This window comes from Artibeus jamaicensis, unplaced genomic scaffold (genome assembly GCF_021234435.1).
Source record: "Artibeus jamaicensis isolate MK-2021 breed Jamaican fruit bat unplaced genomic scaffold, CSHL_Jam_final contig_471, whole genome shotgun sequence".
Lineage (NCBI taxonomy): Eukaryota > Metazoa > Chordata > Mammalia > Chiroptera > Phyllostomidae > Artibeus > Artibeus jamaicensis.
The window spans coordinates 3152327-3165311 of record NW_026521850.1 but is presented as its reverse complement, the minus strand read 5'-3'; the positions used below and the strand labels follow the sequence as shown (position 1 = coordinate 3165311).

The 12985-nt window shown below is 47.3% G+C and overlaps 1 protein-coding gene across 4 annotated transcripts in view; it reads right to left on the bottom strand.

Moving 5' to 3' along the window:
- The window catches only part of SETX (senataxin), a 59730-nt gene that overhangs the window by 24455 nt on the left and 22290 nt on the right, over positions 1–12985 (bottom strand). For all 4 annotated transcript variants that reach the window (XM_053667683.1, XM_053667684.1, XM_037158592.2 and 1 more), the window contains 3 exons: positions 10710–10809; positions 3269–3442; positions 849–1081 (listed from right to left, as the gene is read on the bottom strand). In XM_053667683.1, coding sequence (XP_053523658.1) covers positions 849–1081; positions 3269–3442; positions 10710–10809 — 507 coding nt within the window. The remainder of the gene's footprint in view (positions 1–848; positions 1082–3268; positions 3443–10709; positions 10810–12985) is intronic.

Here is a 12985-nt window from a genome sequence, read left to right as displayed (position 1 = left end):
GTGGGTCAGCTGGCTGGAGGGCTGTCTCCTAAACCAAAAGGTCACCTCTTCGAGTCCCGGTCAGGGCACTTGCCTGGGTTGTGGATTTTTGTCCCTGGCTGGGGGCAACCTGAGAGGCAACCAACGGATCAATTTTTCTCTCACACAGATGTTTCTGTTCCTCTCTTTCTCCCCTCCCCTCTCTCTAAAAATAAGTAACATCTTGGAACAAAAGATCATGCAGTAAACTGTTCTCCTCTGCTACTTCCTTGGCCCCTCCCGCTCCATCAGCGCTCTCCTCGCACAGTGCGAAGAGCATGGGCCCCGTGGGGTCGGGGGTCGTCTAAACCTCAGTTTCACTCACAGGTGAGGTTCTCAAACTGCTCACCTCTCAGCCTTTGATACCTTCCACTCTGGGATTCCGAAGGGTGAGAACTGACCAAGACGAAGGACACGAAATCCCCAGCACACAGCAGAGGCTCAGAAACGCCCCTTCCCCGTGGTCTTTCTCTGTGCTTATTTCCTGGCACGCAGACGCACCTCCCCCAGGGAGACAGGCGCTCGCGCACAGTGACAGCGTCATCCCTGAACTCACGGCAGCACCGCTCTGCTCCCTGCTCCTGAACTCGCACCCCCGACATCATTCAGGGAGGGCACGCCGACGTGCCCGCGCAGCTCTTCAAGCACGCTTGCGATCGTCTCCGGGGCTCTCCCCTCCTCCCAAGGAGAGCTGCCTACCTTGACACCCGCCCAGCATCCCCGTGTGCACACGGCAGACACGTGGGAACGCGAGGCACACCGAGCCCAAAGCCTTACCGTCCCGACAGGACCCTTTCTGACTTCCCTGCTGCCACACAGCCATCACTCACGATTCTCTCAGATGTTGTCGCCAGTAAATCTTTTGTACAGAAGTCCATGGGGTTTGGGTTCAGGATAGCTCTGGCCAGCTGGTTCCGACCACTCAGCAACATCATGGCTTTCAGTTTCCTTTGTGTGGTTACCAGAGAACTGATTACAACACATTTTACAAATTCACTTAGATTGACTGGCAAGTCACCTTGAGTCTGGATGCAAAGGAAACATTCGTACTTCCCATTACGCACTAGTATCAAGAAAGAGAAAAAGCGGTTTCAGTGACCAGTGAGTAACAGTGTCCAGCTCAAAAGGTTATTCAGAAACTGTGTTCTGTAATGGCTGTTTCTCTATGACGTGATTTAAATATTCATGCTGTCAACCCTTCTCGAAGGCCTCCTAGGAACCAGACCACACTTGGACCCTCCAGAGGCTTCTGTTTTCTGGAGTTAAAGGCAGACCACCGATGACAGCTGGGAATGAGTGCTCTGCAGGAAGCAGCAAGGGGGCGAGGGTTGGGGGGGCATGACTTCTTGCAAGCAGGAGTCAGGGAAGGTCTTCCTGACCAGGTGGCATCTGAACAGACACTTGCAACACAACCCCTCAGGAGGCTCTTGCCGTCATCCAGGTAAACGCTGATAGTTGGATGGCTAAGGACACAATAGCTGAGTGGGCCTGGGCTCAGGGTACATTGCAAAGGAAGAGCCAACAGGTTTACTGATGGAGTAGACGGAGGGTGTGAGAGAGCGCGCAAGATCGAGGGTGACTCCCAGGGGTCCGGCCCGAGACACAGGAAACTCGGCCCCACTAACTAAAACGGGAAAAACTTCGAGGACTAGCAGGCGTCGGGCAGAAAATCAAGTCTGTCTTTTTTGCATGGGGTCTGAACTGCAGAGACGCCTGATGCGTAGATATAGGGGAGTTCAGGAAAGAAGAGCGCCTCAGAAACACAAACTTGGCCAGTGCGGGCACGTGCAGGAGTCGGAAGCACCTGCACGCGCCGTCGCTGCCCTGTGAGACACACCCGGCTCAAGAGCCGCGCTCCAGCTGTGCGCAGGACAGCAGGAGGTATGACGGTGCAGCCTGGTGCCGGACTGGGAGATGCTGAAGGAGTTGCTCTTTCTAAAGTGTGGGGCAAAGGCAAAGCAGTAACGAAATCGTCTTCTCCCACATGGCTGGGACTAGGGCAGCTCGGCACAGAATGGAGAACGGGCTCTTGGCTGTGGTGCTGGACCCACTACCAGGTGCAGAGGGCCCCAGGCTCCGGCTTCCTGACAAGCAGGGTCAAAGAGCTCGTCCTGCTCTGCCGGGCTTCGGGGAGGACAGTAAGTATGACAGGAAGGTCAGGGCACACGTGGGTGCTCACTGAATTCGAGCTAACGTTATTTCTGCTGTGCTGTCCTAGGGAGAGAAGTCCCTACAGCCCCACGGAAACAGCAAACCCCTCAAGCTGCCTCACAATCAGTTACATGCTCAGTCTTCATGTTAATCGCGAGCCAGAACACCAAGGGTCAAATGTGATTTAAGGTGCAGCCAACAGACCTCTCACAGGTTGCACGTTTCATAATAAACATGGCAGATGAAGAAACACATATACAAAAAGGACATTGCAAAGGAAAGCTTTTAAATTATAAGCTTAGAGCAATAAACACTGGACCTTCTCCTGATGCATCTAGAAAAACCAAGAACGAAGGACTCTGAGGCGAGGAACCAGCCCGGCAAAAGCGGGCCCCAAATTAAACGCGCAGCTGACCCCTGAACAACGCAGGGCTTGCGGCGCCCACCCGCCTCCTCGCGTGGTCAAAAGCTCGTGTATAACATCTGACCCCCCGAAAACTTAACTCCCATATTTTTAGGACTGTAAGATGTACCAGACCATAAGATGCACCTAGGTTTTAGAGGAGGAAAATAGGGGAAAAAATTTTGAAGCAAAAAAAAAAAAAAAAAAATTGAAGCAAAAATGTGGTAAAATATTTAATAACCTGTGACCCTGCTCCACCGTCCATCCCCAACCCCACAGCAAGCCAGGCAAGCGACATTTGGACTATAAGACGCAACCCCCTTTCCTCCCAAATTTGGGGATGCATCTTATAGTCTGAAAGATACGGTACTAATAGCCTACTGCTGACCAGAGCTGTACTGGTAACATAGTTGATTGATACATATTCTGAATACTATCTGTATTTATACTGTATTCTTACAATGAAGTAAGCTGGAGACAAGGTAGCATTACTACGAAAATCCTAAGGAAGAGAAAATACACTTACAGCATTTACTGAAAAAAGAACCCACATATAAGTGATCCCGTGCAGCTGAAACCCGTGGTGGTCAAGGGTCAGCTGCAGGGCAAATACCGGGCTGACGAAGGACAGTTGGGGGACACTAAAGATAAGCTGAGAGCCGACAGCTTCCCTTCGATGTCTCCTCATGTACTTACGGACTGACGTGCGGCGGAATTTATGGACGTAGGCACAGTGGTACTCACGGGGACCCTGGATGGGGTTCCCCTCCACATCTCTCTTCTCTCCACTCTGACTTTCAGGGACCAGAAACACCAAATCATTCTCCTTCGGATGAAGCTGTTTAGCTAGTTCACAATCCTCAAGAGAAACTATAGAACAGTAAGATGTCAGTATTTATCTTAACAGAATCATTTTAATTTATATTTTAAACAAGGTTAACTAGAGGACCCTAAACCCTGTGCCAAGTCCCAGCATGTAGAAAGCACTAGTAGTTCACACACACTTAAAATGGTTAAAATAGTCTACAAATACTGATTATACAAAACCATCAAATTTTTCTTAAAAACTGCTTAAAAGGTGAAACAGATGAACACATAATATTCAGAAGTAGCTGATACATTTCCTTCCCTTGACATTTACTTTAGTTTTTAACCTAGGAATTTTGAGTAAGAACTTGAGACCTGCTGGTGCTGCTTCAGACGGGGGAAGAGGGCTGCACCCACTGACGGAGCTGGGAAGCCAGAGCCTGCTCAGGGTCACCAACTCCGGTAGCCACACACTGAGCTCAAGCACGAGGTCTGGGCACTGGGCAGACCAGACCACTGCATCCAAAAGGGTTTCAAACAGAGCAGGTAAGAAATACCTATCTGAAGGCGCCAGGGAGCAAACACAACAATGAAACCCTGTGCTGAGACCCAGAAGGGGTAAGTGCAGTGCTTCCTAAAACATTCCAACTGCCCAGGAACTGCCCCCGCAGGTCGAGCATGCCTGGGACGGCCTCACTGGACTAGAGACAGCAGCTGGAGGTAGGGCCTGCACCAAGTGAGCCCCTAACAGGCCTCCTGCTTCAGGTTCGGAAGGACGACACCCAAGGATGAAGCTGCCATCTCCTGGGTACTTCAGAGTAACTCAGTTCCTTCAACGGGATTAAGATGACATCCCCTTGCTAGTGCCCTCAGAGGCCTGTGGAAGCGAAGGACATTCCACTCTGGTAGAAGACAGTGTATCATCCTAGGACTCAAATGCTTCTTATAAGAAGCATTGTTTCTTGTAAGAGATCGACACACATCTGCGACAAACAGAGCCCGGGGAGAGAAGAACACACGAACTGGCGCAGGGGGACTGCGCAGGGGCTGCAGAATGGGACCCCACACTGACGCTGAGGGAACGCGCCTGAAACAGCACCCGAGGTGGGTGGGGACACACGGAGGCGGTCTTGTAAGGTTCTGCCTTGTCTAGAGAGACGCTTAACGTATCCATTAAAGCCACTGACTTGGATAAATCAAGGATGCACACTGTAAGTTCTAACCTAACTACTAACAGAGTAAAAGAGGTGTAACTTCTCAAACAGAAAAGAAGAAAATGAAAAGTTGTTTAAAAATGGAAAAAATACAAAGAAGTAATCAACCAAACAAAAGAAGATAATAAATGCAAATATGATTAGGTTCACTAGTTTCTACTATTTTTCATTTTACAGTTGGCTCTTTTTTATCCACCTCTGTTGATTTAATGACTCAAAGTTTCATGTACCAAAAGGAAGCTCTCAAAGACGAGCAGGTCCTGCCTAAGCCACTCAGAATTAAAATGAAGGGGTCAGTCACAGAGGATTGAAACACAAGTATGTTTAAGTCAATGCACTTAGAATAAAATAATTTTTAAAAATCTCATTGGTCAACACCAGTGTTTGCAGTGAATTAACTCATTATTTTGAAAACTGATGAGTCAAATACTCATTCTACATTTTTTTATAAAGTATAAAAAAGTAACCAAATAATACGGAGATATTTCTCTTCACAGAACTATTCCAGCTAACAAATGAAGAAATGATCAAATAAAAACAGCATCATTTTGTGTCCTTGCATAAATTAATCAATCAAGGCTTTAAGCATAACAGCTGTAAATATTACAGCAAAATAAATTGGGACTTCCTACCAACATGCAGGCAGAGGTAGACACACTGTGCCTCCTCCCACAACCAAAAGGAGGACAACAAATTTAAAAACAAAAATTAACCAGAACTACCAGAAAACTGAACTGTATAGAAGTCCAACAACTAAGGAGTTAAAGAAGAAACATTCATTCAGACAGGTAGGAGGGGCAGAGACAGGCAGCGGGGCGGAGAGGACTCTCAGCAAGGTGGCAGCTGGTGGACTGGGTGGTCCCAACTTTAAACATTCCAATATCCGAATCACAGACGTACCAGAAGGCAAAGAAGAAGAAGAGCAAGAAATTGAAAACTTATTTGAGCCCTGGCTGGTGTGGCTCAGTGGATTGAGCTCTGGCCTGTGAACTGAAGGGTCACTAGTTTGGTTCCTGGCCAGGCTACATGCCTGGGGTGTGGGCCAGGTCCCCATTTGAGAGCCTTATGAGAGGCAACCAATATCTCTCTCATACTGATGTTTCTCTCCCTCTCTTTCCCTCTCTCTGAAAGTAAATAAACAAAATCTTTAGAAAAAAAAAAGAAAACTTATTTGAAGCTCAGAGAGTCCTGAAGAAGGTGGACCCAAGAAGGAATACCCCAAGACACAACATAGTTACATTAGCCAAGATTAAAATGAAGGAGATAATCCTAGAAGCAGCAAGAGATAAGGGGACAGTCACCTACAAAGGAGTTCCCATAAGACTGTCAGCTGATTTCTCCAAAGAGACCTTACAGACAAGAAGGGGCTGGAAAGAAGTATTCCAAGTCATGAAAGGCAAGGACCTACATCCAAGATTGCTCTACCCAGCAAAGCTTTCATTCAGAATGAAGGGCAGATAAAGTGCTTCTCAGATAAGGTCAAGTTAAATGAGTTCATCATCGCCAAGCCCTTATTACATGAAATGTTAAAGGGACTTATCTAAGAAAAAGATGATGAAAAATATGAACGGTAAAGTGACAACAAACACAACCATTAACAACTGAACCTAAAAAACAAAAATGAACTAATCGAACTAGAACAGGAACAGATTCACAGGAATTGAGATCACATGGAGGGTTATCAGCGGGGAATGGGAGGGGGGAGAATGGGGGAGAAGGTACAGGGACTAAGAAGCATAAATGGTGGGGACAGAATAGGGGGAGGTTAAAAATAGTATAGGAAATGGAGAAGCCAAAGAAGTTATATGTAGGACCCATGGACATTTCCTGGGTGGGGGGAATTCAGGTGGGAGAAGGGGTAAGGGTGGGAGGGGTGGTGCAGGGTGCAGGAGAATGAAGAGGAGAAAAAAAATGGGACAACTGTAGTAGCATAACCAATAAAATATATTTAAAAAGAAGAAATCAGACATCAAGCACATCCTTATAAAGGAAAATACCACCATCAATGAAAGTTTGCCAAAAATAAGAAATCAAACTTGAATCTGATCAAACCCGTCGATCCAAGGACCCATTTACAGGGAGTGCAGAGGATTACAAACCAGTGCACGCCGCCAGCAAACAGCACACACACACAGGGAAGGACCCTCCAGCACCAACGGCGCCATTTCTAAGTCACGGAGGGAAAAATTAGCAAGACTGACAGTCGCAGAGCCGCACCGACCAGTGTCAGTGAGTGAACTGAACTGGGGTTTTAGTTCAGACCAGCTGAAAAAATTTGTTATTTATGAGGAAACCGGAAATTTGAACACTCACTAGCTATATGATACTAGGGAACTATTAATGTTTTTGTAACAAAGTATTGTTTTCTTATGATCTTTGAGGTCCATACCTTTAGACATTCACTGAAATGAAATTACAAATGACAAAAAAATCTAACCAAAGAGAATCTGCAAAACTCCACAGAAAACTATAAAACATTACTGAAAGTAAACCTAAATAACAATGACACACACTTTATGCATTAGTTAGAAAATCAGTGTTAGAAAGATGTCAATTTTTACAAGTTTTCACATTTTCTTCTCTAAAATTCATACAGGAAAGCAAAGGGACACTAACAGCCAAGGCACTCTTACGGCAAAACAAGGTAGAGGACGGTCTACTGGATGCTAAAACCTACAAAGCACTGGCTCTCTCTGGTCCCCGGTCTCAGGCTTTCTCCCGCAGGGACGCGTGGACGGCGTGCTGCGGCTGCCTGCATTTCCCAGTGGAAGGCATCCGCACGAGAAGGAGCTCCGGGCACAGCCTGGGATCAGGCCGGCCTGGCAGAGTGGGAGCTTACTCTTTGGGTGTTCTAGAGGGGACAACCTCTGCGGCAGAAACCTGCCATCCTTCGGAAATTGTGTAGCTTCTGTGTCTTACGTTATTCTAGTTTGTAAGCTAACCCTATAGAAATAAGATAACTAAAACTAACAGGGGGGATGATATGAGAACTCTGGTGTTTCCAAAGTTTAGCCTTAATTGACAGGCTTAAGTGACTAATGCATGTGGAAACTGTTATTCCAAAACTCTGAAGCTCTGGAATAAAGACTCCTTTCCTTTATTACCCCGCCCCCTGAAAAAAACCAAAAAAACCCCATAACTTATAAGCAAGATGAAGCAAGCAGGCCACGTGACACGGGCACTGGCGAGCCCAGAAACAGGCCCACACCTTAAGTGGACACGAAACTCCGACAAATCGGCTCTGCAGAGCAGAGAAAGGGCACCGCGATGAAGAGCACCCCACCAGAGCACACCGTCTCCCCTTGAGAAGAACGGAACGGAAACGTGACCCTGCATCTCACTCATGTACAAAAACCAACTCCAAGGTGCCGGACATCAAATCCTCTGGAAAAGGGGCTGACAAGCTTTCTCTGTGCAGGCCACACACGGTGCGTGCTGCTTACTCATCCTCGTGTCTCAGCCCCTTCCAAACGTGCACCTTAACCGAGGCAGCACGCAAACAGGATGTGGGCGGACTGCACACTGCCGTCTGCCGACTCCTCTCCCCAATGTTAGTTGAGACAGCATCTCCAGGGCCCACAGCAGGAAGGGGCTGTTAACTGAAGCACAGAGCACTAACCTCATGCCAAGAAGCATTTATGTTAATAGGAAACTTGTCGGAAGAATAAAATACAAATTTTTTAGGATATCACTGAGAAAGTCAAAATGCGAGCCCAAGTGGTAGACACGCTTGCATATAGGTTCTATAAAGAACCACTACAACTCAGTGAGAAAAAGACAACCCAGTGAACAGGCACTTCCCCAAAGAGGTTACGGCAGCACCTACTAAACCCGTGAAAAGGTGGCCAACCTCACCACGACAAAGGCTATTACAAAATAAGTGCGCGCGCGCAGCCATCAGCACACGCCCCGTGATGGCTAAAAGGAACACGACGACCGACACTGACGTGCTGGGAGGACACGGCACCCGGGACTGCGCAGACACTGCCGGCCAGCCTGCGCTGCACGGTGGGCTTGGCGCTGTCTACCTGTGCCGAACTCAGGCACCCCAAGACCCCGTGGTCCACCTCCAGACAGGTGTGGCCGAAGGGCCCTCACTAAAGCACCGAGGGACACGAGGGTCACAGCTGTGACCCACAGAGAGGTCACAGTCTGTTACCCACAAACCACTGTGTGAGACAGAGAGCATGGCAGGCCTGTGGCAACTGCAACCTCCCCCATGCTTTTCCCTTTGCTGACTTTGCTTTGCAGTCCTTCGTCACAGTAAGTCACAGCCAGAAGCACGAAAACGTGTTGCGTCCTCTCAGCGAATCGCTGAACTCAGGGATGGTCTTGGAAACCCGATGCACAGGTCAAAGCTGCCGGGGAAAACGCCTGCCTGCAAGGAACTGGGATGTGCTCACAGGACGCTACTAGCGCTTGTGCACACAGAACTGATGAACTGGACAGACGTGCTAAACAAAAGCAGGCAGAGACAAGAGCAAATACCAAGTAAGTCTATCATACGGTCGAGATCAATGGCAGTCAGCCAAACGAGTGATTTAAGTATTATTTACAACACTGCTTCCAAATTAAGAAGACAACCTCCTGAAGAGAAAAAAGTTCAAAGGGCACCATCACCCCTGCCCCTAACCCCCACTCAATCCCAAATGACCAGTGAGGCTCTGGGGACAAAAGCACAACCTCAGGTGAGACACACTTCCATACACAAAACTGAAGAGAGAGTTTACACGGCGAAGGACCGAGACGCGCACCCTCACACCCTGCGTCAGAGGTGGACACCGGCCGGGGGGCCGGGCAGAGGCGGTCGGAACGAACAGTGTCACATCTCACTGCCTCGCTGTGGACCCGGCGAAGACTTACGCGTGCGTGTGACACAGAAAAACTGTGAATCATGTCCACGTCTAGCTCAGAGTGATGTTAACTGCAACTATGGAACACGCTTACAACGAGAGACCTGCGATAGAGTCCACTGTCCTTACCACCCTTGCAACAACTCTGAAAACACGTCCATAACGCAGCACGTGAAAAGAAGTCAAACGCAAGCTTCATGAAGGCAGAAGTTCTGTTTCCCTAACAGCTCCATACCCAGCATCTACAGTCAACCGTGGTCAGACAGCATTTACAGGGTGAGACAAGAGTAGGTTAACAGTTGATTGTATGGAGAATAATAAAAAAATAATAGCCCTGGCTGGTGTGGCTCAGTGGTTTGAGCATCAGCCTGCAAACCAAAGGGTCGCTGGTTCAATTCCCAGTCAGGGCGCACAACTGTGTGGGCCAGGTCCCCAGTGGGGGTCGTGCAGGAGGCAACCACACATTGATGTTTCTCTCCCTCGCTTCCCCTCTCTCTAAAAGTAAACAAAATCTTTTTTTTAAGTAGAATATTAAAAAAATAATAAACCATTTTGCATCCTTACAGCTGCAAACCTACTTGTGCCACACCCTGTATGAAGCCAATACGCATTGGAACGAATGGTCACAAAGCAGTGACAAGCTCCCCCCACACACACACATGCAGGGAGGGGGAGCCCAGCAGCAGGACACACAGTGGAGCGCTCCCGGGGCTGACTCTGCCTGGCAGCAGTGGGGGTGGTCTCTCACTGCTGGCTAGTGTCACCTGACGCCCTATAATGAACACACAGCACCTTTCGTTCTTAGGCGACTCCGTGGGGCGGGGCAGAGCCGGGGGAGTGGGCAGGATTCCCACTTCCTGGGTTAAAGGTAACTAACACCTGAATGTGGTTACGTGCTTCACACCAATCATGAAGCGAGAAGACAGACAGCAGGAAGATCTTACTCAGAGTCTACACACAGTTATTACAACCCACCCCTCAGCCCGCAAGCCCCCTTCACTGGCCCCTCCCTCACGCCCACGCCCAGCTTCCATGGACAATCCAGCCTGCGGTAGTCTCTTTAGAGAAAGATTAAACCCATACATTTATTACCCATAATTATCCCAGTAATTACACTCATCAAGAATTTAAACAGATTCTTTGTAAGAGGCTACTTTAAATTCAGCTGAAGAAAACTACGTCCCAGAAAATTTGAACATTTCCTTGAGCAGAAATCTCCAATTACTACCTAGTATGTTCCAAGTTACATAAGAAAGAACTTACCAACAAACTCCCAGTATTTTTTGTATTCTACAGGAAATTTTCGTAAATGCAACTCATAGAATTTTTCTTTATTTGGAGAGCTGATCCATTCCTGTGCTACCTATACAATGCAAATAGAAAATAAAATAAAATAAAAAGCAAATTAAGAAAGCCAAAACATTGTGGAAAGCCAATACTAAACAGCAAACTTTCCAAAGTAAGCCACAGTTAAAACGCAGAACTTAAATCCCAGGTGATACAAACACTAAAAATTACTTTGGGACTTCCAGCTTCCTGTTCAGCACGTAAGGATCTTAGAAGTTGTCACTCTATCCTAATGCATAAAAAGCTGAACACGGTGAAAAACTCACTTCTGTTACACCCAACACAGAAGTGAGGCTGCTGCCCCCAAACTGCAGACAGGCGGAGGACACAGATCACCGCCACTCACCAGAGCGCAACCTGCATGGAGAGGCCTCTGGGTCAAGACAGGGAACCCGACCTTGACTGGACAAACCGCAGGAGGCTCAGTATGGACAACTCTAAACATTAACAACACTGGGGGAGCCCAGTGTAAGGGGATCCACACTCGGTGAGTTTTGCCTCTTGGAGCTCCACCAGGTTCCCACAGTGAACACTGGAGAAAATTCCCTTTGCTTCCAGCAGAGGGAGAGCACAAGGAACTAATCGTACTTTGCTGTGTACAATGTGCACCCACATTTTGGGCCCAAACTTTCAGGAAAAAAGTCTTTCATTTTAATTTCCTAACTCAATTTTTTATTGACTTGTATTTAGGAGCAAAATCGATGATCATATTCCAGGGCATTATTTTGCGTATGGATATCATGATTGCTTTCTAAAGTTACACTTTTACTGCATAAGCATAAAGATTTAAAAACACTTACATACACACAGAATTAGGACTACCCACATACAATGCACATCCTTATTTTTCCCTAAAAATTTTGGGCAAAAAAATGCACACTATACATGGCAACATCTGGTCTTTTGAAACACTGCACGCCGGAGCATTCAGATCTTTGTAACTGCTCTGCTCTGGGGGCAAACATTTCACCAGCGCCTAACCTGCGGGGCTTCTTTCAGAACCTAATACACTTGGAAGAAGAGAACCCACTCCAGCCCACTCCCCACATGGTGCCCCACCTAAGGAGGCGGGGACTGACCACCGAGTGTAAGGCTCCCAAGCCAGAGGCACAGACTCTCTAAAAGACCAAGGCGGAGTCACAGGATGGCAGAACACGCCCCTTCCCCCCCCCCCCCCCCCGACAACTTCCATACTACTGGGAGTCCCATACGACTTACTACCGCTCTGTTACCCAGTACATCACGGACACCTTCCAGCAAGAATTAAAGGGCATACTTGAAGGCCAAAAGATCAATTTGAAGAACAAGCATCAGAACCAGTCAGACATGGCTCAGATATCAGGACCATCAAACCAGAGAATTTTAAAAACTGTAGTTAATACACTAAGGGTTCAGTGGAGAAGGCAGACCGTGTAAGAACAGATGAGTAACAGCCCTGGCTGGTGTAGCTCAGTGGATTGAGCATGGGTCTGTAAAGCAAAGGGTTGCCAGTTGGATTCCCAGTCAGGGCACATGCCTGGGTTGCAGGCCAGGTCCCCAGTAAGGCACACATGAGAGGCAACTACACACTGATGTTTCTCTCCCACTCTTTCTCCTTCCCTTCCCCTCTCTCTAAAAATAAATATTTTTTAAAATAATTTTATTTATTTTTTTAGATTTTATTTATCTTTAGAAGGGAAGGGAAAGAGAGAGGGAGAGAAATATCAGTGTATGGTTGCTTCTCATATGTCCCCTGCTGAGACCTGGCCACTGCTGGGAACTGGCTTGCAACCTAGGCATGAGCCCTGACTGGGAATCGAACCAGGATCCTTTGGTTCTCAGGCCCGTGGTCAATCCACTGAGCTACACCAGCCAGGGCTTAAAAACAAATATATATTTTTAAAAAGAATAGATGAGTAATGTAAACAGAGATATACAGGGTCTAGCACAAATAACACCCCTCTTTTGTAACAAAGTCTTTTACTGTAAAATCATAAGCATACATTTCTGTAATATAACAGTATCACACTCATGTGCGCATGACACTTTAGGTGAAATGTTCGTATTAAAAGTAAATTATTACACCCATGTCAGTACCCTACCAACCACATTCAAGCAGGTGTTATTTCTGCCAGACCCTGTACATGGTAGGAAAGAATTGAAAAGAAATGCTAGTGATTACAGTGCTGGAGCAGAGATGGAAAAACAAGGAT